This window comes from Rhopalosiphum maidis, chromosome 2, assembly GCF_003676215.2.
Source record: "Rhopalosiphum maidis isolate BTI-1 chromosome 2, ASM367621v3, whole genome shotgun sequence".
Taxonomy (NCBI): domain Eukaryota; kingdom Metazoa; phylum Arthropoda; class Insecta; order Hemiptera; family Aphididae; genus Rhopalosiphum; species Rhopalosiphum maidis.
Genome location: NC_040878.1, coordinates 41604129 through 41617784, shown reverse-complemented (window position 1 = coordinate 41617784; position 13656 = coordinate 41604129). Strand labels below are relative to the sequence as shown.

Below are 13656 nucleotides of genomic sequence, written 5' to 3'. Positions count from 1 at the left end.
TTAAACCTCGTGCGAATCGATCTGCTGCAAGCCCGCCGTGGTGACACACTAGGCCAACGCACACGAAACACCAGCGCCGGATAATTTTCTCGGCCGTGTACGGTATTTATTGTACCTACATCTCTGCCGACCGTTATTATTATAAATCGCAAACGTCCACAACCGTATAATATAAGTGGCAGGTACTTAGCGGTGTGGATTACACAAAACGTAACGTTTCGAAAAACAAACGCACGAGTCTGCATATAGACGGGTATATCTACCGTACGAGCTAATTACACTAATCTATCGACAATGATATAAAAGCACACACACACACCATGTTTATTTTGTTACCTATCATTTAAGATATAATATTGTACATAGTACGTTTTTCATTTAGATCGACGAGATCGCACAGAATCATAATGATATTTCGATATTGAATAACTATCTCGTAATATTAATATGCGGCGGGCGGTTACCTCATGCGCGTTTTGGTTCGGTTCTTCGAAATAAAAAATGCCCGTTTCACTTCATACCGCTTTTTACCAGTTACATACAATTCATACGTAACTCGATAAAAAGAAAATAACGGTCAAAATTTTGACGCAGAAAATGTCTTTATGGGAACTATATGTACTATATAAATATATGGTAATAATATATAATATTAGAATGATTGAAATACAGTTCCGTTTTCGAAAACATTTAACTTACCTTATCTAAAGGTTTCGGTAAGTTAAACTCACTGAGTTTCCGATTTTTATATATTTGTTTCGGTCCGGTTTTACTCTTTGATTGTGCTCTACTATGCTGCCACGGGCATTGCGTAACTGTATTATATGAAGTAGGTATATGATCGAGCGTCGTGTATAGGTCCTCCGACGCAATGTCGTTATTATTGTGACATCTTTGCTGACGAGTAGATATTTATACCTAAAATAATTTTACTAAACAATCAAATTATGAGTACCTATTTAAGTATTATGATATTATCGATATAAAATTTATGAACGTATAAGATATAGGCATTATTACGTTTCTATACACTGCAAATCAAATTTATAGTGCCTTTGAGGTTCGATGACATTTTTCTACGAACGACTTATCAAATAAATTCGTAAAAACCAAACTGTTATACGTTGTATTTTCAATTTTGTATTTATAAAATAAAGTATAACGTATATACGTTTGAAATAAGTCTTTTCGCTACGAAATACGATTTTTATCCTTTTTGTGTATTATTTAAAAATTGGATTTCGTAGTTGTTACTCGGTGAAAATTTACATTTACATCTATAATATTTGTGGTAAAATAATATTTTAACAGAAAACAGATAATATCGAAACGTTATCGATCAGGCAGTATTTCAAGCGTTCGGTTGAGATAAACATATAATCATCGCCCGGCGAACGTACGAGGTCCAGTGTTGATTATTATATATTTTGTTCACATGTTCGTATTGAAACATGCCATCATAAAAAACGAATCTGCCTAGTTTAACGCGCTCAAAATTGTGAACGTCGACAATCATTGTACGTGTACAAGTGCACTATATATTCGTGAGTGGCGTAGGGGGGTTTATTTCCATTTTTAGTTCTGTCTGTCGATCCGTTTTTGTCGATTATTTAACGGGTAGTCCGCGGCGTTTTTCGGCTTGCCGACGAGGGTCGCACTGGCGCGTGATGTGCGCGCGCCGACTTTCCGCGGCCGACCCCCTCGGCGAGTGCAGCGCATCACGCGGCGTCCCCTCTGCCACTGCACACGGCGTAGTCGAGGGTCAGGTAACGCGCGTCTCGTTGTCGTCCACGGTCAGGCCGTGTGCACCGTTGTCGTAGCCGTCGGCATATCAGGGAATTCGTGTCGTAGGCCGGTTGGTCCGACATCAGTCAGTTAGTCAGTTAGTCAGTCAGTCGGTCAGTAGGTCAGCGGTTGACGCCGTATTGCTGTTGGCATGGCGTCGCAGTATGAGGTGCCCCGCGAGGCCAGAGGGCCCGCGCTGGCCGCGGCCGGTGTCCGGCCCCGCGTCGACCCCGAGGCGCTCGGCGAAGTGGACCCGGAACACTATCCGCAGCCCAAGGACTCGACCAACAGGATACGAGGAAAGTCGGACCTCATCGAACTGATATTCGGGTCCGTCGATCAAGAGCTCCTGACCGTCAAGACGTTCTACTTCTTTTTTTACTCGGCGTTCGGGTCCCTGTTCCCGCTGATGGGTGTCTACTTCAAACAGATGGGCATGAATCCTAGCCAGTGCGGTCTGCTCATCGGGTCCCGGCCGTTCGTAGAGTTCCTAGCCGCCCCGTTCTGGGGAGGTTTGGCTGACAGGTAATAAATAATAAATAATAATTAAGACCACGCAAGTCACAATCCCGATTTGTTTTGAAATTTCCTATTGCAATCTTCTATAATTTTTAAATTGTGTTAAATACCGTAATCCCATTGATCTATTCACAATAAATCGTATATACACCCAATAATATAAGAGAAACGAAGTTTTTCCAAAATTCTCAAAGTAAAAATATTATTTAAGTATTGTTATGCGGCGCGTGTATGACCGCCGCCGTCGTTAAGTGTGGAAACGGCTCCGATCGATTTTTACCCCGTTCCTCTCCACTGTCGACCGAGTGCGTTTCCCGACCCACATACACCCTCACCACCGCACATCTGGGGTACTCACGTAGACGTCGAAAATCCGAGACGATATACTCGACCCTTTCGATTCCGGAACTCATTACGAAGATGTTCTGAACCCTTTCGTCCACTCGACGTAATTTGACCACGCCGTCCAACAAGTGTATATAATACTGTTATTATTACGATAAATGTCCAGTTAGGTTTTCCGAGATTTCAAGGTTGAACCGGTGGGATCAGTGATTTATGAAAGGGATTCTACATTATGTAAGTCACGCACAGCGTGAGGTTATTGGAACTGGAGACCAATGCGATATTTTTCGCCGTCCGTTAGAAAGTTTTTAGATCACCTTCAATACTCGTCCCATTCACGTTATACTCATCGTTTGTGTGTATTTAAATTGTTTGGACACGCAACATTATGATATCATCTAAATTGGGTTAACGAGCACAGCTGGCGGTTGTTACGTTTAATACGCGCGCAGTGGTTAAAAAATTATTGTTTGGGAAACGAGCAATGGGCTTGCTTAAAAATTATATTGTCACCGATAATACGTTTGTCATGTGATAGGTACATAGAAACGGTCTACGAAGGAATTGATAGAGCTGTATGATCTAGTTGATTTCAACCAATATAGTAGGCACATATTTATGTCAATGTATCTATATGCTATATTTTTAAGCTTTAAAATAACCACTAATAGTTTGTTCACGCATTGTTATTACGTATCGCTGAGTTTTACGTTATAATACTAATGCGTACATTGCAGGTATATTCAAATAACTGAAGGGGTACAAAAATCTCCCTCAATTGTACTGTTACTCATATCTTATTAGTTATTTGAAGTTAGGCCGAACAGAATATATGTTAAATACTTACTTAACAGTTCAATGATTTCGTTTTCAGGCCTCATTGTATTATCAGTAACACCATAATAATATTAGTAGCAATTAGATTTCATTGATTAAAAGTTATAATTTACGTAAATTAATCTTAAAGATACGATTGGAATAAGTCATTGTCAAAGTATAGAAGACAATTGTTAAGGTTGTAATTGTATTGGATTTTATATTAGACCACCGTCTTCGCTTATCACTGATAAAATATATTAATGTGAAAATTCAAAAATCTTATGACGGGTTACATGACAAATTTATTGATTTAATGGTTTGATAAAATTTAATATATTAATCGCGGGTCACTTAATTATGTTTGATTAGTTCAGTATTGATTCATTAAATGTTTAGTATTAATTGTTTATGTAATCCGGCATTTATGTTTTAATGCAGCCAGTAGTTCTGAATGAACCCTATTATAAAATAATTGTATACAATAGTCGTGTAATGCATGATGTACATTTGTCGATGTTAGATAGGTACTTATGGATTTTATAATTTGGAATTATTTACATTTATCACATTAATGCCGACTTAATGTAGAGTTTTAATTAAAATATATGTAATGCTGTTATCGTAAAAAGGAATTTTATCCCACATCATTTTCATTTACGTTACTATTATTATTATTTTTAATAGGTTTTTTTGCGTTTTATAGACACACAATATCGATTTTAGTAGCTGGTATGTATACTGTAACGCTAAAATAACTATAACTGATAATGCTCTGAGTTATGTAGAAATATATTCTAGATTGTAGAAATGAGTAACACATTAACACATCTCCAATACACACCAATTGACCTAATTTAATAGAAATTTCAATCGAAAAAGGTGTTCGATACTTCAACCACTGTGTTATTTGTGGTACTTAAAAATTTAAAATAAATATTTACAAACCCTTTTTAATAATATAAAAAAATATCACGACATGGAAGTACAATAAATATTTTAAGTAAAATAAGTATAATACCATAATACATAATATGTGATATATCGATATTTAATATTAGTATCTATATGTTACTTATATACCTATTATAATAGATTAAATGTTTACACGGGAGATTCTATACTTTTAGTATGACAGAAAATCGATTTAAATAAATATTTCGAGTAACGATGCATTCACATCATTGTGGTGTACTAGAGTTTAATTTTTTCAACATTACATGATTTAAATAGTACAAACGTAGTAAATTGTTTACTATTCATATACGTGTCATGTGAAATGATGAAATAAATCATGTTATTGATTTATTCCTGATTCCATAAGTATACATGTATTATACACATATAATTAAATTAGATTCTGCTTTATTATAGTAATGAAATTAATATTTACTGTTATACAAAGAAAAAAAGCCAATTACAAAAAGGAAAAATACTTTATCAATTTCATAATTTGGCATATTAGGTAGGTAGGTAGGTAATGTAAAAATTAAAATAAACTCAACATCACTGCGGTACACCAACTCAGCAGCAGAAACTTATGGGTCGTGGCCCATTATCAGAACATTTAGTAACGGTGAATCTGATTACATTTATCTAGACCACAAAATGTTATTTAATAATACGACTATATAATTTTGATTGTAACGGCCGCGTAATGGTTTCATTTATTGTCTCAAGTTGCAGAAGCTTTTATATTATTAATGATCGTACTGTGGTTAGTGTCAAAATACAAACTCTCGCGAGACCGGTGGGATATCATTTTTCACGTTAATCATGTTTGTCTTGTATGTTTATATAGAGCAGGGGTGGCCAGCGAGAAGAGACTCGCGAGCCACCAAATATATTAATAAATATGGAAGAGTCAAAATGTGAAAAAAAAGGTCATACACAAATATAAATATACATAAATTCATATTAAAAAACTGTTTTTGTAAAAAAGTTACGATAAGACGCTAGCCGCGGTTTGGCCACCCCTGATATAGAGTATAGAAATACAGTCTTATGATGAAATTATTTCTATTTTTTTTTTATATTTATAATAAATATACGAACTAGTGAATATTTAATAACTACGCGCACTGTGCTTAAAGTGTAGATATTTTTTAATAATTGTAAATACTTTTAAACCTTCTGTCGATGACATATGAATTGGAAAGTGATGCGATTATAAATAAAATATGTTTGCGACATAATATATGAAATTTTAACAGTATATATGTACTTATACGATATTGCGATTTTTTTTTTGCAGATGGCGCAAGGGAAAAATGTTGTTATTGGCTTCGCTTTCGTGTTGGATTATTTTTACGCTACCGTTGGGTTTCATACAGCCACCGGCCACAAGATGTATTGTGAAAAAAAACGCGTCCACTTATATGTTGGAAACGCCTATGGCTCCAAAAGTGTACAAGCGGGACGTGTCTTCGGTGACGGATTTCATTAAATACGACCAAGACATCAACGACTTTGAAGTTCCGGACTTGTCCACGCCCGTGATACGCCGAACTCGTGGCGTGCGACCGAGGTTTACGGCCGGTCGGTCCCCATTGGACGTGAAGTTCGCCTCCAACTACAACGAGAAACAGCACTACAACTTGGTCATGCCTATTTACAGTCACATCGTGTACACGATAGAAGTAAGTACTCACCTAAGCCAATCCTATAAAACAAGATTAATAAAATTATTTCAGGATTTTTTTCATCATGAAACTTGGTCCGTTTTTGTAATTTATAATACATTTGAACATCTTCACGCACACTAACTACATAACTATATAATTTGGTAAACAATTTAAACATTGTGCTCAACATTATTTTAAGCCATGAAGATTTTCAAAATACCATAATTATATTATACCATATTTTTATCAAATGTAATAATGCTGTTTGCGACAGCATAGATATATGATTTTCTATGATACGTCAAAACTACTTCATCTTTAATCTAATATAGGTGACACATTCAATATTATTAACAGGAGAAAATATAAATTTCTGTTTAAATAGTAGGCTCTCGTTATTTTAATATTTTAAATTGTGTAAACATTTTATTTTGCAATCCCTATTGCAGCTAGCGTTGAAATTTAATATCTTTTTTGCTTACAAATTTTAATGATTTAGCAAAAATGACTAGGCTTTTGTCGCTCTTGACCTCATATATCGAGTGATATTTGAGTATCTACTTACATACTGAAAGGTGTAACAATGCAAATACGGATACATAATTGAATATCTTTGTATTTTCACAAACATCTACCTAAGGGTTAGTTTTTAGGTTTTTATCACCTATTTTATTTTTTTACTATTTATACGATATGATTAATTTTTGAAAAGACTTTATTTTAACATGCTCATTAAAAGTTTATTCTATTGATTAGTTTCATTAATTTCACTAATAATTATTAACATCTGAATTTTATAAACTATATAATACCGAAATTATTTTAAGATTAATTTTACAACTAGGATATTATAAAATTATATACATATATATATAAATTGTTTATACCTACATATTTTATTTATATATTTTTTTAATAATAACATGTTTTTTCTAATTCGTTGTTCCAAAGTAGAATATTTGTTTGAGTACTTCGATGCATAAAAATTGAAATTAGTACGAGTATAGTTTATGTGTTATTTAAAGTTTTGATGAGTAGAGCGGACTATCTTAGGTGTACGGTGTAGCCTTCCAAAATGTTGATACACTAATCCGCTTTTATAAAGTTTAAATACTAATAAGTTATAAAAAATAACCTTCTTATCCAGAATTTGATTTTTATTGATCAAATATTTTAAACTATATTTTCTTTCGGAATATGAAATCAAAATTATGTTATCATTCAAAAGGATAAAAACTTGAAAATTATAACGATAAAAAATAATAAAAAATATTACTTTGTAACTACTTAAAATAATTTAAAATTAATATTTTCAAAACCGTTATTGTTTTCTAAGTTAATGAGTGTGTATTTTACGTTAAATGGATAATATTGTATGTAGTTAATAGTATAGAATGCGTACATGTTTTTATTTTTATTTTCTTAAAAATGCCCAGGATATGTAAATTAAGATAAACGTATTATCCTCCCCTTGCTAAAAAATGGGAAAAGTACATTTAGATTTAAGAGTAAAAATCGATTAATTAAAATATTACCTTTTTAGACCAAATTAGTGAAATTTATTTTAATCAAATTATAAATACTTAAAGGCTAGATACGTCTATTTGCATCAGTTTATATGCTATATACAATACATAATTCTTTTGCTAGTTTTTATCATTTTTCAGAGACGTATTTACGTTGGGATTAAGCAACTAAACACCTTATAATTTTGATAATATAACAATTTTACAGAAATATTTGAAGAAAATTAATTTATACTAAAAAAATATATTACACAGGATTTGGAAATAGGAAGTTGTATATATATATAAAATATATCAACCAGCATCCAACATTGTTTATAAGTTCTAAGCCTATGAAAAATTTAAATTATTAGTAAAATTAGTCCAGACGATATTATACCTGCCCAAAAAGCAAAAATACCCCTATGTAATAATATTTATAATTTTATATATATTTATTTTTTACAAACAAATATCTCTTAGTACATAAAACATATAGTACTGAATAAAATAGATTACAACGAGTAAAATATTCAAGGTAAATGATGCTATGAGTTAGTAAATATTTTCAACTCTCCGATGAACTAAAATCTTGGGGTGGAGGGTTTTTTTAAAAATTTCAAAAAATAGTAATGAATAGTCATCAAGTTTATTAAATTTCAATTTCATTTAAATTTATAAGTTTTAAATTATGAAATTAATTTTGTCTTATCGGTTTATATAAAACCATCCACCATTAATTCGAATATAAATTATACGATTAATATTTAAATTAAGTTTTTAAAAAGGTTGTTTCATTACCGTAGCACTTATGTTAAGACATAATTATACTATATTATATCTGTATACAGTATCGATATGAAATGAAATAAAATCGATTCTCCGTCACAGACTAACGAAACTGTATTTGTTGCTGCAGGATATCGAAAAAGTCTTTTTTCTGCTATTGCTCCTGGTCATGATAGGAGAGTTCTTCAGCGCTCCAGCCATCACGTTGGCTGACTCGGCAGTTATCACACTGTTGGGCACGGATGCCGATAAATACGGACACCAGAGAATGTTTGGCTCATTGGGTTGGGGTTTGGCCATGTTTTTCGTGGGAATAGCACTAGACCATTCGACCGCGTTTCCGGATCACCCGTGCGACGGGCCACAGGACCGTGAAAAGAACTACACTATTTGCTTTGCTACGTTCTCTGTGCTCATGGGCGCCGCCCTGATCACTGCCACGCAGATGAACTTCCGATACGATGACACGACGGTTGAAACAGAACAAACGGTAATGATGATGGAGAAGGGAGCGGCTCCGACCCGGGACGATTATCTCCAACAGGAGTTGGCGCAACAGTTGAACCTCCCGTCCTTAGCACCTAACGTCGCGGGTTTGCCACCCAGACCACCCGATCTGCCGGAAGGTGGTGGCGGAGAGTCGAGCTTAAAAGTAAGTTGATAGCTACCCCGAATACTTGGGTAAAATTATTTCTAAACGTATTTCTAATAAATATTTATATAATTTATTTATTTCATAATTTTTTACCCTAATTTTAAAATGCAACAAATCAAAAATTACTTGATTGATAAGTAAGAACAAGATAGAATATAATTCACAAATTAAACAATTTGTTCCATGCACGTTTTGAAAAAATACTCCTGTTATAATTTTTTCTTGTTAATATTTTCATTAATTTATGAAACAGTAGTAGAGTTATTTAATTTTAATTATAGTTTTTATTACTTACAATAATAATAATTATTATTATAATTATTTTTATTACTTGTAGTACCTACATATTGCAAATTTAAAAATATTACTATTCTATCAATGCTTTAATAAAATTAAGCATTAAGTGTTAAATAAATATAAAAAAATATATAATTATAAATATGCGTTTCATATAAGTTTAAAAATTTAGTATAATAGATATAATACATTGTAATCGATAATTTTATTTTATATTTTAAAAACCACAAAATATTTTTTCTTTGTATATATTTTTAAAATACTGTTCATCGTTAGGTAACTACTTATGTTATAATTATATATACTAAATTGGATAAAAATGCTTTTAAAAAGTAAATTAAATAAAAGTTTGGATATTTTATATTATTATGGTATTACCGAAATATTTTGAATATTATAAACTGCGAGGTTTTCAAGTATTCCTAGTCTTAATATAGGTACATCAAGTATTATAGTCTTGGGTTATTTAAATTCATCAACGTATGTATAACATAATAAAATCATAAACACCACACAATTTATTTCTAATATTATTTTATGGATCGTGGTTTATGAGGAACTTCATATAGATATAAATACTTTAAAAAGTACTCAAAATATATTATTAAATACCTATTTATAAAAATAGTATTACAAGTAATTCAAGTATTCAATTCTGTAGTATTTAATGATACATACAGTCTTACATATTATAATAAAAATTATGATTATGTTAATCTCCCTTATACATTACTTACTCATTAGTCATTATGGTATTGTATTTCAGACTAAAATCTTCGCTCAAACAACGAAAAAAATTCCAGAATGGATTACGGTATTGAAATATTTCGCCAACTTGAAGTGCGGATCTTTTTTGTTTGTATCGTGGTTCATGGGATTCGGCATTGGATTGATATTCACGTTCCTGTTTTGGCACTTGCAAGTGAGTGAAATACCGCTAACGAACGGATATGGCCCCTGATATTAACTATTGATTTCGTTGTAATATAACACAACCTTTGTTATTAAGGATTATGGCGGATCTCCGACGCTTTTCGGTGTGGCTTCAGTTATCAATCATATTTCTGAGATATTTGCGTACTTCTTCAGTTTCAAACTCATTCGCCAGATGGGGCACGTTAAAGTATGAGTATTTTAATATTTTAAATTGACAGTATAGTTACGTGTTCTATTATTCAAGATCGATTTATTGCATTTAGGTGTTGTGTCTGGGACTCGTCGGCAACATATTGCGTTTCTTGTACATCTCTTGGTTGAAAAACCCATGGTGGGTATTACCGTTTGAGTTCATGCAAGGTAAATAATGTCGTTGATTTTTATTAATATGTCAGGTGACTTAATAGGTATCAGCTTATTAAATATAATGATTAACATCGACTATATTGTGAATAATTTGATTACTGGCACGGTTTGGTTATAGCAGGGTTATACCTATTATAGTAATATAATAATATTATTTTTTTTTTAGGTATAACCCATGCAGCCGTCTGGGCCGCTTGCTGTTCGTATATAGCACACAATACACCACAACAGTTGCGAAGCTCGGCTCAAGGCGTGTTGCAAGGCATCCATCATGGATTGGGCAGAGGGTGTGGAGCGGTTATCGGTGGATGGTTTGTCACGTACTTTGGTAAATGCACTATATTATGTTGTCGATAGTAATTTATATGAGATTTTTATCATTTTGACTTACACGGTTATGTTTGTACAGGAACAACGACTACGTTTAGAGGATATGGATTCGTTTGCGCTCTCGTCTTAGGGGCGTTTATTTTTATTAATTTCTACAGGAAGGACACTGGGTTTGTGTCGGAATTACCTGTTGCCGAAGATCCACATCAGGTGAATTATTCGTAATATACTGTTACCTATTTAATAATAAGGAAATTCATTTTAACTTATCGGTTTGTTATGTAATATCAACACAATCAACACTGAGTTGAATCTGATATTTTATTTTGGGTACATTTTTAAAATCAAAATAGTGGATGACCTTTGTTTATTTATATTTATAATACATTTTGCTCGTTTATATTAACGAATAATATATTTATTTTTGTTATAATGACGGTAAGGTCCCGGGGGTACACCATTGTGCACCGTAAGTGTACTTCAACGATTTTCTAATAATTAATAATTTCTATCATAAACACAAATTGAAATGATTATTATTTGGGGACTATTGTTTTCATTGATATAGTTGATATTTAGACGATTTTCCACTTGTTGTTTTGGATAAGTAATGATCTCGGATATCATATGACCATTAGATACGGGATTAATTGATGTAGGTACTTACCCACTTCATACAATCGAGTTTTTGAAAAACTAATTGAAGAGAATGAAAACACATAATTTAATTAAAATCTTCATAATATTATAATATGCATTATTTGGTATATTATGTTGGAAATGGTAACTTCTAAATCAATACGGATATATTTGTTTAATTTAATTTGTTAGGTTTATATATAATTTAAAGACTTATAAAATATGATAACAGTATATTAGAGGTAGTTAAAATGTTATCTGTATTCTATAGGTGGCTGAAGAAACAGCTCATTTAGCACCACATGGCGTACCTAGTAATCCTTTGCCGAGAGGCTTGTCGAGTAATAAACTACAAGATCTGGCAACTGAAAACCATGGTTATGGTGCTACACACACATCTGGCAGTAACTTAAATATTCCACAAGGTACTACTTATATATATATACTGTATATTGTCAATCTAAATCGCTTGCGTAATTAGAAATATGCTGATTATTTGATATTTTATTGTAGGCGCGACAAATCCATTCCGACAAAATAACGGCTACAAACAGCCCATTAATCATGGAACCTCGTACACGGACGAGTGTATACAAAAACAATATACGGTACATCGAAATCTGCTAAAATTTAAAAACTAATTATAAATTGATATGAAATAATTATATTTCACTATGCTATGCTAAGTATAATTATCATTAGAAAATATACACATGCAGATCTTCAAAAGTTGCAACTATTTCGAGAAATCGTATGATATTAAATTTATGTACAAAATCAAATCATTTGTAATAAATTCAACAATTTGTTATTTTTATTTATTAATAAGCCCACGATTTACACTTTTTTTTATTTGTGAATTAGTATATACAATACTTCGTCGCTAGCCAGCTGTATAAGTTGGATCATAAGTAATAAATTGTTCTAATTTTCAGATGTGTAATGACTTACAGAAACATTCGATAACTTCAGAATTGATGAGTCCAGAACCACTGAAAAGGAACTCGCCATTATATCAATGGTAATCGTGATTCAGATGTACGCGATTCTTCTCCATTTGTTCTTCTGGCGTACCGTCAGAGAATCGTTTTTTCTTAATAATGTTATTGACGCGAGAAGCAACGTGGCGTTGTTTTTTTCCTGTTTTTAGTACCTAACCTATGAGTAATAAAACAAGTTTGTTATTTTATGACTTTTGAGACTTAGCAATAATAATAATAATAATAATAATAATAAAAATAATAATATTAACTAAAAATATAAAATACACATTAATACATTTTTACTTAAACCTATATAAACGTAGCAAACATATTATTATTGTCTTAAGCAATTTTTATTTTTATTTTTTTTTTTTATTCCTACAAATACCAAGCCTAAATATTGTTGACGAAAGTAATGTTATTTACGTATGGCGGGAGATTGCGCATAAAAATTCCTGATACCAAAAATGGAAACTATGTTATTGAAGTATGCTTTTGTGATAAGGTTAATTTGTTCAATGTTGTGTTAAAAATATTATTATTATTATAATTTGCACGAATTTAATTATATCATATCAAAATGAAGTTTGCACGTTTTATTTTGAATAATTTAAAATTGTTATAACACGGGAAATTCGACTTATATAAAGGAATAATTAATTAGTGTACGGAAATACTATAATATTATGATACGATTTACGATGATTTTCGATAATGGACTTAGTAAAATATAATGACAGTGACCGTAACTGAAATAATGATAATAATAAATTTAAATAAAATTACAATTGTTTTCTTTTTGTAAAGTAAATGTAATTCCATATTATTTCATCAAAATATATCACATTTCCTATTTATTTAAATACTGAAAATTCTATAGGAACATTAGGAACGTATACCTGTTAGTACAGGTGCAGAGTTTATTCTTAATAACATTACAATGTATACGTATTGAGAATATTGGGGAATATAAACTAGACCATTTTAATACTATAATCACATTTTATGCGATCTCGATTAATGAAGGAATAGAATATTTAATCTAAGCGATTTGTAATATACAAATA

At 31.8% G+C, this 13656-nt stretch overlaps 1 protein-coding gene across 1 annotated transcript; it reads left to right on the top strand.

The window, feature by feature from the left end:
• Nucleotides 1–1741: 1741 nt before the first annotated feature.
• Nucleotides 1742–13377, top strand: LOC113551463 (major facilitator superfamily domain-containing protein 6). The gene is made up of 11 exons (XM_026953714.1): nucleotides 1742–2310; nucleotides 5720–6104; nucleotides 8514–9035; nucleotides 10102–10257; nucleotides 10345–10458; nucleotides 10535–10631; nucleotides 10804–10965; nucleotides 11047–11177; nucleotides 11878–12031; nucleotides 12120–12214; nucleotides 12542–13377. Exons 1-11 carry the CDS (start codon nucleotides 1937–1939, stop codon nucleotides 12629–12631), a joined length of 2280 nt encoding a protein of 759 aa, XP_026809515.1. The 5' UTR covers nucleotides 1742–1936; the 3' UTR covers nucleotides 12632–13377.
• The last annotated feature ends 279 nt before the right edge of the window (nucleotides 13378–13656 follow it).

Excerpts from the sequence above, each read along its gene's own strand:
- LOC113551463 (XM_026953714.1), top strand. The coding sequence starts at position 1,937 with ATGGCGTCGCAGTATGAGGTGCCCCGCGAGGCCAGAGGGCCCGCGCTG. Across the intron at positions 9,036-10,101 it reads GCGGAGAGTCGAGCTTAAAA|ACTAAAATCTTCGCTCAAAC; the intron begins GTAAGTTGATAG and ends ATTGTATTTCAG. Across the intron at positions 12,215-12,541 it reads GTATACAAAAACAATATACG|ATGTGTAATGACTTACAGAA; the intron begins GTACATCGAAAT and ends TCTAATTTTCAG.